Here is a 13,051-nt window from a genome sequence, read left to right on the forward strand (position 1 = left end):
TGTAACTTTTAATTGTTTTGCTATATAAGGCTATTATGTTGTGCACTGTCACACACCGTTCGTTATGGTCTAAGTTCTAGGCCACCTTGTGGTCTTTTGACAAAGGGTACTGCGGGGTGCTGCAGGGGGAACCAACTTTTCTCCAATGCTATTTAACACCTATAAGACCAACCACTCAGAGCAGTCATTAGGAGATTTATTTATTTTTTTGGCAAGGTGCCAGAAATATGCTGATGACATCCAGTTCTATTTCTGGGCAACATCTGAATCAGGAGAGGCTGTGCATGACCTGAACCGGGGCTTGTCTGCAGTGAAGAGCTGGGTGGCGGAGGCTCTGTGGGTAACTGGTTTCCCAGATTTGGAAGTTGGGAAGTTTGCGTATCCTGAATAGGTATGTAGTTGGGGGGGGCGTCCTCCTAGATTCAGCGTTGTCACTTGGGACACACATTGTCTCAAACAGCAAGGAGCACATATTGCCACCTATGGTTAGTATACCTATCCTGGATGGGGATTGCCTGACCACTATGATACATACATTGGCACCTTCCAATTAGATTCTCATAATGAGCTCTATATGGGGCTACCATTGAGGCCTGGAAACTTCAGCTGGTGCAAACTGCAGCAGCTAGGATACTGACCTGGAGCCTCTTGTCATGCATATGTGTTGAAAGAACCAGTGTTGAAAGAACTGCACAGACTGCCTGTTAGCCTATTGAGCCATCCAATATTTTGTTATGAACATATAAAGCTTTGAACAACTTGGGACCAGATTACCTAAAGGACAGGCTTCCCTGATACCGGCTGAGTAGATCACAAAGGTAATCAGAGGCCTTGCTAAGCCATGACCTACAGAGACATCTGACAGAATCATGTAGGCAGGGCCTTCTTTGTGGTGGTCCCTTACTTCTGGAATGCCTTCCTCTCCATTATTCAGGAGGCACGAACTATTGGATGCCTTCATTGTTTAGTAAGAACATAAGAACCTCCTGCATCAGGCTATTGGCCCTTCTAATCCTGCACCCTGCTCTCACCAGATGCCTCTAGGAAACGTACCAGCAGGATTCAAGCACAAGAGCACTCTCCCCTCTCAGTAACTGGTATTTGGAAGCAATCTAATCATACAGCCAGAACATAACCATCATAGCTGGTAATCGTTGATAGTCCTAACCTCCATGAATTTGCCCAATTGTTAAAAAAAGCTATCCACGTTAGTGGGCATCCATAGCTGAACTATGTGCTGTGTGAAGAAGCCCTTTCTTTTATCTGTCCTGTATCTCCCAACATTCAGCTTCACTGGATGTCTGTGAGTACTAGTGTTATAAGAGAAGAAAACCCGATTTAATTGCTTGATATTTCCCTGTAACTTTTCTGCCCTAGGACTCTGCAATTTGGTTTCTCTTTCTAAATTGTTTTAAATATGCTTTCTTTTTTTACAATACAAACTGCTCTGAGAGGTCTTTTAATATAAACGGTGTAGAAATATTAAAAATAAAATACCACCTCTCTCAGTCTTTGGACAGGATATTGTTGCACAGACATCCCTGTTAAAGGACAAAGATCTTCAGATGTTCAGGAGATGATTGCCAGGGTTCCTTTCCTACCGTCAGAAAGTTATGGGAGTTCTGACAATGGGCAACCTCTGGCACATATGCACAAATGTAGCTTAGCAGCCAGCAGGTGGCATAGACTTACGTGAGTCAATTCAGTGCCCCTGGCTTCATACCTGAATTCTTTGGTGCTGCCTAGGGCCGGAGATGCAGACAAGCTGCGCGTCTTGGCCCGCCCACGCATGGAGTTGGCGCAGCTCCGCTCTTCGTCGGCCCGACATGAGGAGCATTGGTAGCAGGTGGAGTCTGAGCTGCCATCGTCCCCCCCAGGGCTGAAGGCTTCCGGCTCCATCTCCATTCTCAGAAAATAACTTTCCTGGGAAGAAAGAAAGCAGGGTTCAGGTGAATGTTAGGTTTCAAAATCAATGACAGGTCAAGACCCACAGAATAGCTACTTTGCTGGCCCAAGGACCAGCTAATCCAGCATTCTGTTTCGTACCCATAAAGGCGAGTGTCTTTCTCAAACACATGGATCCAACCCTTGATACCCAGAGATATGCTGCCTCCAGGATGCGTCCAACGTTAGTCCCACACTGAAATTTGCGACAAGGACTAACTTAGGTCCAGTGATTTCAGATGGGTCCGCTCTGAGCACAGCCACCTGTACTAATCATGCCACGAACACATCATATTAGAAGAATACAGTGGTACCTTGGGTTAAGAACTTAATTCGTTCCAGAGGTCCGTTCTTAACCTGAAACGGTTCTTAACCAGAGGTGCGCTTTCGCTAATGGGGCCTCCTGTTGCCGCTGCACCGCTGGCGCATGATTTCCGTTCTTATCCTGGGGCAAAGTTCTTAACCTGGAGCAACCACTTCCTGGTTAGCTGAGTTTGTAACCCAAAGCATCTGTAACCTGAAGTGTCTGTAACCCGAGGTACCACTGTATAGTTTTGTATCCTCCATGAGGCCTTAAGGCACTGCTGGGTAAACCTTCAATCTAGGGGTTGAATGTGGCCCTCAAGGCATCTCCATCTGGCCCTCAGGACTCTCCCCAGGCTACACCACTCACTGGCTCAGCTCAAGTGCTTTTGCTTGGCTGTGTCATTGAACTCTGATAATGCCTATTCTTGCTCGCCTGGGTGGATAGAGCTCTGCCTGCTGTCAAATCATCTCCCTCCCTTCACGGCATCCCTTCTCACCCCAATGCAACTTGAGCGCAACTGCATTCATATCAATTACATTTTTTATTACAGCTTTGTATACATTTCAGCCCTTGCTTCACCAAACACAGCCCTGAGTTTCCTAAAACAGTTTATGAGAAAAGGGTACAAGGCGTTCCTGATGCCTTCTGGGCTGGTTGTCCAATTTACTTTTTTTTTTTTTTTTTGGTGTGAAAGCAAGCCTCCCTGTGGTTTTCTGGGTCTCTCTCTCATTATAGGGATGCCTGGCTGGATGTTACACAAGGAGGGCAACGATTCATACCTTCACTAGGTCACCTGCATATATATATATATATATACAGAAGAGGCCTACTGGATCAGGCCAAAGGCCCATCCAGTGCAGCATCCTGTTCTCAAAGAAGTGGCCAGCGCAATGCTTCTGGGAAACCCGTAAGCAGGACTTGAGCACAACAGCCACGGTCTCCAGCTGAGATTCCCAGCAACTGGTATGGATAGTGCCTCTGACCATGGAGGCAGAACATGTCCCTCTTCTCCTTAAGGAGATGCCAATGTGGTGCAATGGTTAGTGTGCTGGACTATGACTTGGCAGGCCAGGGTTCAAATCCCCATTCAGCCATGAGGCTCACTGTGTGACCTTGAGCCAGTCGCCGCCTCTCAGCCTACCCTACCTCACAGGGTTGTTGCGGGGATAAAATGGGGAGAGGGAGCACCATGTATGTTAAGCTCTTTGGAGGAAAAAGTGGGTTATAAATAAAGTAATAACTGAGCGTTGCTGGGAGTGTTGGCGCTTGGATGGCTTAAGGTATTTTTTTCTTCTTCTTTAATCTCTATGGGGCACCAGTGCACTTCAGTTAAAATGCAGAGAATTCATTTCCTCTTAGCCTGTATCTTCTCGTTTCCAAGCTTAAACTCTCCTTCGAGTCTTCATTTTAAAAGGTATTACTTGGGTCAAGCTTTTGAAATGGGGAAGTGGGTGCTGCCAACATTTCAATAAGCAGGATACAAAAATCTACAATGTATAATAAAAAAGGCGTGGAGGCAGTGGAAATTCTGACTATTAAAACAGCACATGGATTTCGGTCTTGGCTATAAGCATTCTGAAACTGTCAGACCACACACAGGTGCTAGTCTCATTGAGATTGGTGCATTTCAAGCTTTTAAAGCATTTTTGCCATTTTATTTAACCAGCTGGCCTTCTTTTGATTGGTCCCTCTCCAATACAGACTGAGAAGTACTGTACAGCCTTATGAATACTTTGAAAAAGGAAAAGGCAGCAGCAGCCAAGGTATGTTTAAATGCAAGCAAAACCGTGCTACGCCTGAGTGGAATATATTGCATTATGTTAGCAGGGGAGGCAAAAGTATTATTATTTCAATGTTTGCTCCTCCTCTTCTTCTGCTTCTTCATCATCACACAGCTTAACCATGAAGTGATTCTAGCTCATGTCAGCAGTTCTGTAATGGCTTGCTTCAGCCTCATAATTTGTGAAATAACTATCGTGGGCTTCTTAAAAACAACAAATAGGTGTTCTATGCTACTTGCGCAAAATATATTGAGCCAGTGGCCTTTTGAAGCTACAAATTATGGTAAGAACACACACACACACACACACACCGTATATAAATCACAATAAAATGAAGCTGCTCCAGTGGGTTAAAGCTTTTCTTTAGTGTCAACTTTGCAACAAAAGCACATATTCTGCGTTGCCAGGAGTGAGAATGGTTGTGGCTCTCCAGATGTTCTTGTGGCCCTCCAGATACTAGGGTTTTTTTGGGGGGTGGGGAAGTGTTGACTATAGTTCCATAGCATAAAAAAACCCCAAAAACCAATACAATAAAAATGTATTGGCACAGTGACATTTTTATCCAATGGTAGTAGATCTATTGACATTATTAGACATGGCTAACTTGGGTCCATTAATGTCAATGGATCTACTGCTGCAAGTAGATGTTAGTTGGCTACAGCTCAAAGAAATCAAAGGAGAAAGGAAGGTGGTACATGTACAAAAATTAAACCAGGGAAAGCTAATCATATTTTAACCACACCTTATAGCAGAGGTCACCAGCCCAGCATCCACAAAGGCTTTCACTGGTGCCTCAAACTCTGAGCTTTCATTTTTTTAAAAGTCTCTAGCTCTGCTAGAAAGTAAGTTATGGGGCAAAAAGTGCAGGTACTTTCTAAGAGATTTATGCGAAATGAGAGTAAGTGTAGTGTGGCCACCTTGTATATTTATCCTGGTACTGAGAAACACTTCCTGTTGTTCCTAAATTGCTTTTTAATCCTTGATATTTAATTTTTATGTTGGAAGCCACCCAGAGTGCCTTGGGCAATCCAGTCAGGTGGGTAGAGTATAAATAAATAAAATAATAATAATAATAATAATAATAATAATAATAATAATAATAATATCAGCAACAGCCTGTGTGTGTGTGTCTGCAAGTAAAATCAACAGTGTGTGACCCCCACAATCAAGACTAGCAGGACATAGCTGACTTCCCATGGTAAACAAAAGGCTATTGGGAATGGCTATCTCTCTAATGCTTATGTTTTGCCACCTGCTACAGCAGCCATGTTGTGACTGGGGCTCCCAGCACATGCTCAAACTTCAAAATGTGCCCACTGGTCCCAAAAGGTTGGTGAGCCCTGCCTTATGGGTTAATCTGTTACTTCACAGGGTCATCAAAATAAAGCAAACCCCAAACCAAGAAAAAGGGCTCCAAGTCCACTTGTAGGGCAAGAAAGAGAGGCCCCGCTGGTCCTCTCTTAACCAGACCCTCCAAGTGTCCCTATTTTCCACGGATGTCCCTGATTTAGAGAAGCTGTCCCAGTTTTTTATTTGAGCCCAGAATATCTCACTTTTCCTTAATATGTCCCTATTTTCGTTGGAGAAATGTTGGAAGATATGGAGTTATCCAATCCCTGAGCTGTCTGAAGGCAATCCTGTACAGTATAGGGAAGGTTTTTAAAAATGTTTTATGTTTTTATGTATGTTGGAAGCTGCCCAGACTTGCTGGGGCAACCCAGTAAGATATGTGAGATATAAATAGTAAAATTATCATTATGGAATGGGACATCCCTATATTAACTGGAGAAACGTTGGAGGGTATGGTGTTAACTCAGAGAGCACCTGCCGGGGGTTCTGCTGAGGACAGCCATCCCTGTTGCAAAGTCAATAAAGGCTTCTTTTTCATTTGTCCCTTAAAGAGGCGTATCATGTTAATTTTTCTGAGACTGCCAAAAAACAAACTCTGGTGTACCAGGCGCCGATCAGATGTGACTGAACCATGACTCCCATAATTCCTGACTGCTGGGCATGCTGGCAGGAGTTGATGGGTGCTGGGAGTCAAGCAACATCTGGAGGGCCACAGATGTTCCTCATCCCTGTCTGGTAAAGAGCCTAATGAAGTAGTCCTCTGATGGCTATATATTGGAAATGGCTTTATGCTTAAGTGGAGAGGTGATCATCTCCAAATTCTGCTTTTCATACTTCTGCAATGTATTTTGGAAAGTTGTTGCTCACTATGCATTTGGACATTTCTGCAGATATCATAACGAAATTTTGCATGATGGTTCCCAAGTTCAAGGAGCAGGCAACATCTGAGGGGAAAGCCTTGAAAAGTTTCAGGTCAGGTAGGACATTATACAAATGTGGCCAGAATTATATGTATAACTATATGGAGCCTAGCCAACTTTCAAAGTAGCCTTCAACCCAATATTGCATTACGCAGGAGGACTGCAGAAGCACTGGGGCGATGCTGCACCCAGGTAGATTAGCTCCCTGATGCTACAAGGGGGTCATGCCACTTTGTAAACGAAGGACAAGAATGCAGGCATTGACAGTTCTTTGCCAAGTGCAATTTGCACAGCAGTTTGTAGGACCAACAACCTAAAGAGGGCTTATTTTACTGTTCTTACAGGATTTTGTAGAAGAGGGCTTCCTACCCTACTAAAAGAAACTTTATGCAGAAGCTTCACTCTACAGAATGCTTTATAGAATAGCAAATGAAAACCCAGGGGGGAGAAAACAAACAGGTGCTGCCTGGAAGAACAACAAAGTGAACCATTAAGGAAACCCATATGTTGATGAACTACAAGTACCATGCATGGTGGGGCTGATGGGAGCAATGTCTAGAGGGCCAAATGTTCCCAACATCTGGGTTAGAGTATAAAACTATACTCAGAAAGTCTTGCGTTCAAATCCCCACTGAGTCTCAAAGCTCACTGAAGTGACCTAAGGTCAGTCATTGTGTCTTCCTTAGCCTAACTTAACTCACAGAGTTCCTGTGAGAGTAAAAGGGAGAGGGAGAGAAGAATTATTTGGGCCACCCTGAGTTCCTTGAAGGTAGGGTGTGATAGAAATACAATAAATATAGAAGCGTTAAGAAATAGGTCATTTTTCTCCCTCAGTAATTTCACTTGATGAGAGAAGATGTTCAGGTTGTGCCTGCAGAGTGGAGGTCACATAATATACTATAGCACCACATAGAGGGCTCAAAATATTTCTGACAGCCATTTGCTCATGCCATCATTAATTGGCCAGAAGAACTAGATTACCCTGTACAACGTCGGCCTGTACATTACACAATTAAGAACTCATCATAACTCATATAACACAAGAGGACAGTGGGGCATTCAGAAAGCAGAACAAGAAAGCGCTTTATCTCGCTCTTAGTCTCCCTTTTTGCAAATAAAATGCTTTATTCAGTAGTTAACACACTACTTCTCAGGAACCCAAACATTTTCCCTTTTCAGCACACAGAATATGAGAATGCTAGCTAAAGTACACTTTTTTATTTTATTCTTTCCATGTCTCTCTCTCTATCACAGTTATTTAGCTTAAACCACACTTTCAAGACTTCACTACATTTGACCTTACACTGAGAGCGAGCTGAAATAAACACAACATTGAGGTCACCCTGTAACATTTCAGCAAAGGCAGAACTTGATCTCAGGTCCTCAGGGGAGGCTGCTCCATGAGGGCAAATGGGGCACTGTCTTACCAACCTCAATCTGCCCTCAGCCAGTCCTCACCTGCCTGTCTTCTTACAGTCAGTCAGGGGGTGGTTCTGCCTGCCATTAACTCTGGCGCTACCTACTGTTGGTCTCCCTGCCTACTGCCCTACCAGACCCAATGGGCACCAGACACCACTGCTGGTCTTGAAGAACTAAAGTAAAGTTTTGGATTTGCTGGACCATGCTATTTGTATATTCCAAATGCACAACAGAAACAATTTTTCTGAATGCATTGCAGACTCAAAATTTCCTGTTCCTGCTGCCAGTTTACTGAACTCTTACATAAGAGATAAGAAACGGGAAACATTGCTGTCAATAGTCCAGAAAACACAAGACCAAGGTTTCAGGCTGCCCTTCCTCAAATTAAGTAACTTCCCAAAATGTATTCCAGTGTTGTCGTCTTAGAGCATCAGGGCTTCTAGAGTCATGTAACCACTGATGTTTTGCAAACTTTAGAAGCCAGAATGGTGCAAAGGAAAAAAGGGTTGGTTCTCCTATTTCAAGATGAAGTGTGACTCCCAAGGTTCACTTAGTGATCTCAAAAGTAAGTCAGTGGCTCTGTTTGAACATCTTATCACATCTTGGTTTGAAATGGATATAATTTATAGAGTTAGAATAGTTTTCCTAACAATGGTTTGATGTAATGTCTGAACTGGCAAACCAGTTATAGTCAAAGTACTATGTCTGGAGTTAGTTGTACAATAGAAGGAGTGCTGAGAGGATGAAAATCAAATGAGCCAGTATGCAGGCAAAACCATGGTTTGGGCTGCCCAACAGGCAAGTCACCCTTAAAATAAATTCAGTTTGCTCCACAGGCAGAGCTATGGCTGTAAATATGTTTATCAAAGGAGTAACCACACAAACCTAGCACAAACCATAGTTTTCAATTTTGGTTTACTATCTGATCACAAACAATGTTTGCCTGTTCAGACATCATGCCGAACCATCACTAAGTTTCTTTAACCATGGTTTGGCTTAATGTCTGAAAAGAACCCCAACCCAGTTTGCTTGTAACGCAAAATCAAACCATGGCTTACCATGTATGAGCAAGCGTACTAGTGCACAGGGAGAAAATCACGACCATACTGCCAGAAGCTAAACCATGGTTTGATTTAACCATGTTTTGTCCGCACCTAGGCTCATGGTTTGTTTTCTCCAAACAAACCATGAGCAATAAGCCAAGAATGAATTTTGGATACATCTGTGGGTTTGTTTAGACATTTAATACAACCAGCCAACCAAACATTATTATGCCAGTACCAAAGCAGGACAGGTCTGAACACTTGTGAAATGCTGATAATTTGTCACCATTTTTACTTTGCCTTTCTGTAAAACTTGCACCCTTGTCAAAATGAAAAAAAAATCTGACAAATTTCCATCTTTGAACTGACATTTACCAACAAAAACTGATGCTTTTTGTCACAAGACCCTACTGCTTTTGCAGACAGCAAGAAAGCAGTTATTCAACTTATCAAGCCCTCTATGGGCACAGCCAACAGATGTCAGGAACGGAAAAAAATCAAGAGCCAAAAAGTTGAGAAAAGAAACTGAGCTGACTAGAAAACATAGTTAAATACAGTTGTGTGGCTCTTTTCCACTGCTCTTGATTTATGTAACAATGAAAAATCCACTCAATAGTGCCAAAAGTTAAATTTAGATAAAACTCAAGTTTCTTCAACATCCAAGTTCATCCCTCAGCTCCACTCCATCTTCAAATCCCCACCCCAAACTCTCTAGAAGTTCCCACCTGCACCCACATACCCTGCGGTGTAAGATCTCTCCCCATTTTCTTTTTCTCCTTATTCTGTCATACTCCCTGTCAGTGTTCATCATTTGTTGCTTATCTCGTTTCCCCCTTCTAACCCCTCATGGTCCTCCAGCCCCATACCCCCATTTTCTCTCTCACCAGCCCCATGCCTTTTCTTCATCCCTGCCCCCTCTTGCCCCATACATCCACTTCTCACACACCCTGCCACCTTTCCTCTCATCCCCTCCTAATTCACCCCCCCACTCTCCTGCCCCATACTTCCATTTTCCTTTCTCTCGCTCACTAGCCCCTGACTCCTCCAGCCCTGTACCCCTGCTACACTCACCAACCCCTCCTGCCCCATATCCCACTACATTCACCAGCCCCTCCTGCCCCATACTCCCCACATCCGACCCCCTCCTACCGCATACCCCCAACACCCTACACTCATCCTGCCCCATACTCCCACACTCACCACCCGCTCCTACCCCATACCCCCACTCCACCCCTCATGCCCCATATCCTCCCAGACTAACCAGCCTCTCCTGCCCCACGGCCCCCCACATCCCACCCCCCCTGCCCCATACCCCCCACATCCCACCCACTCCTGCCCCATATCCCGCACACTCACCAGCCCCTCCTGCCCCATACCGCTTTCCTTTCTCCCTCTCCAGCCCCTCCTGCCCCACAGCCCCATTTCTGCCGGCGCCGGCCCCTCCCCTTCTCCTCCTGCCTTTCTTGCCTCACCTCCATGCCCCCTTCCCCTCCTCTTGCACCTTCCTCACAGAGCTCCCCCCCGGCCCCCCTCTCGAGTGGGGCGCCCCCTCCTCCTCCGAACCCTGCCCTCCGGCCCCGCCCCCTCCGCCTCGCGTCACTCACTTTCTCACTCGCGCGCCAAGCGGCCCCGCCTCCGCCTCCTCCTCAGGTGCGCGAGGCCAACCCCCGCTCCCCGGCCTCAGAGGCCTGCCGCCGGCCGGCAACTCCTCCAGCCCAGCGAGCGCGGCCAAGAGCGGCAACGACGGCGGCAGCGGCAACCCCCGCCAGGCACCTCCTCCATCCTCCTCGGCCCGTCCCTCCTTCCTTCCCCTCAGAGAGGTAAAACCTGGTAAAGAGGGCGGAGCGGGACTGGGAGCGAGGAGAGCGCTATTACGCATGCGCTCCTTCGGCGAAGATGCCAAGGCCAAGCGAGCCCGGAGGGGCTTGAGGGAAGGGATTCGGTCCGTGAGGAGAGCATGCGCGGCTTGTGTTTGTGGCGGGCGCTTCTGTGGACTTGGGCCCGCAGACTTAGGAAAAGTGTAGAACGGCGCGCAGTGTTAGTTTCCGGGTTCTGTAGACTCCTATATAAATTACGGAAGAATCCCAGAATTTTAACGTAGGCGTTGTGATGATTATCATTATTGTTATCGTTACAATTTATTACTCGCTCTTCACCCTAAGGTCCCAGGACGGACTGCAACAATGTAAAACACAACGCTGATATTAAAACGCAATGATTACACAATACTAAAAAAAAGTTTAAAACAAGGTTAAGATTACGGAAATAAGGTGGGCCCCAAGCCATGAGGCAGGGTCACTCTACCCTTTTCTTTCTCTATCCCTCAGAAGAGAAAGCAGCTCAAGTAAGAGCTTCTGCGCACGCGCAAAAAGAGGCCGGCTCGAAAATAGAGCGAGGCCGAGCGGCTTCAGCGCGCGTGCGCAGTGCGTGCTAGTGGCCCCGCTGCGCGCAGCTGTGACAAGGAGGCGCTCTGCATAAGTTCAGATACAACCTGGTTTTCCTTGGGTTCTGCAGAAGTCTCACGGCCCACATCTCTCTTTCAAAACCTGAGGTGGGCTGTCGAACAAACAAAAGACGAGCAAAGGGTCTTGTGTCACCTTTTAAGCGATTAGACAGTTTAATTTGGAATAAAGATTTTGTGCACTTGGCGCAATTCAGGATTCGGGCGTCTGACGAAGTGTAACATGGAAGAATGGAGACAAGAGCGCTCCCGAGCTTATGCAGAGTAGATCTCTTCCATCCCACTAAAGCAGCCCAGGATCATACCTTTGAAGTTTATGAGGAGGAGGATACCAGCGAGTAGGCATGACTTGCACACAGAATCAGGGCCCAGGGAGCTTCCTCAACACTTCCTCATCCATAACAGCTGCATTGTCATACAGTAGCTAAGTGTCATCTTGCTACTGTGATTGCTTACTTTTTGTTTTTACTGTATTTATTGGATACTGGATGGACTGCTTTATTGTTATGTGTTGCAAACCACCCTGGAGCTTGTTTCCCCCCTCCCTTTTAAATGAAGGACACTATAAAAATGTTTCAAATAAATGCACATTTAGATAAGCACAATATGGTAGTGCATATGGAACTTGGAAATGTTTATTAGAATGAGATCAAGACTGGGAAACAGCGTGGAGGAAGGGATTCTTTTTTAAAAAAACAAGGCAAGGTAGAAAAAGTGTCTGTGCTGTGAAAGGATTCAAACTAACTAGAGCCTCTGTGTGTGTTTGTTAAAGAGTACTGGACTAGAACTGGGAAGACTCCGGTTCAAACTCGCATCAGAAGCTCACTGAGTGGCAGTGGACCAGTCATTATATTTTCAGCCTCAGCTACCTACCTTTAAGCCCATGATGGATAGCTCAGTCGGCAAACCATGAGAACTCTTAATCCCACGTTGGGCAAGAAAATTCATGCATTGCACAGGAGTGGACTAGATGGACTTGTGGTCCCTTCCAACTCTACAATTCTATGATTCTATGTCTGTTTTAACATGGGGAAGGGGAGGTGCATAGTGTTTTTTAAAAAACAAAGTTTAAAGCAGATGTAGAGGGCTCTTCATTTCTCTTAGAGGAATGTGGTGCTGAGGAAGGGGGTGACTGAGCCTTTGCACTGTTCTCCCAGTCAAATACCTCCCACCCCACATACTCTGTGGCTAATAACAGGTGTCTGGGAAGGTAAAAATCCAGAAAATGGCACAGAAGGAGGGGTGTTCGATTTAAACTAGCCCACTCTTCCAAAAACCTAACCTTTAGGAAGATTTATTTAGGGTTAGGGTGAGATTTGACATTTAAGGAATCATTCCAGCTCAGAGTACTCTTTGAGCAAGGTGCCTGAGGGAGGAGAGGTGAGCGTGTATTTGTGTTCCGTCAAGAGTTTCCTCATGCTCCTATTGCACCAGCTTGGAGGAATCTGAATGAGGAAGTTGGGTGTGGGGGATAACACTAGCCCAGAAATGCAGATAGCCTGTTTGCAAGAGAGAGCTTTTTAAAGGGGAAATCCCAACTGAAAGCAAAGCATTTTTATATTAACAGTACTTCTGATGGGGGCTTGAGACCTAGGGAGGCCATCTTGCCTAAAGCCACTTGCAGCCTCAACTGATGGGGTTGTAGTCAAAGCACCTAGAGGGCACCCGGTTGCTGAAGCCTGCATTAGTGTAACATCCGGTGCTGTTTCCCTGTCGCAAGAGTTGGCTGGAATTTCAAAAAGTCGACTGAAAACAGGTCAACAAAGCTAGAGGTGGGCCCTGTCATGAGGTAGCTGCTTTAGATTTTGGGAAGCGTGATGAGCTAC

The 13,051-nt window shown here is 45.5% G+C and overlaps 1 protein-coding gene and 1 long non-coding RNA gene across 3 annotated transcripts in view; one reads left to right on the forward strand and one right to left on the reverse strand.

Annotated features, from left to right (window-relative positions):
• The window catches only part of NADK (NAD kinase), a 53,333-nt gene extending 42,762 nt beyond the window's left edge, over positions 1–10,571 (reverse strand). The window contains exons 1-2 of one of the 2 annotated variants that reach the window (XM_083628796.1): positions 10,369–10,571; positions 1,724–1,923 (exon numbers count right to left, since the gene is read on the reverse strand). In XM_083628796.1, the coding sequence (XP_083484922.1) occupies positions 1,724–1,905 (182 nt within the window). In that variant the 5' untranslated portion in view covers positions 1,906–1,923; positions 10,369–10,571. Of the gene's footprint in view, positions 1–1,723; positions 1,924–10,236; positions 10,260–10,368 lie in introns of those variants that run through there. The other variant, XM_083628795.1, reaches the window with a different exon arrangement.
• On the forward strand, positions 10,465–11,830 carry LOC310769577. The gene is made up of 2 exons (XR_014551695.1): positions 10,465–10,584; positions 11,092–11,830. It is a non-coding gene; the product is annotated as an uncharacterized lncRNA (long non-coding RNA).
• Positions 11,831–13,051: the final 1,221 nt, after the last annotated feature.

Source organism: Podarcis filfolensis, assembly GCF_964270895.1.
Source record: "Podarcis filfolensis genome assembly, chromosome: 8".
Taxonomy (NCBI): domain Eukaryota; kingdom Metazoa; phylum Chordata; class Lepidosauria; order Squamata; family Lacertidae; genus Podarcis; species Podarcis filfolensis.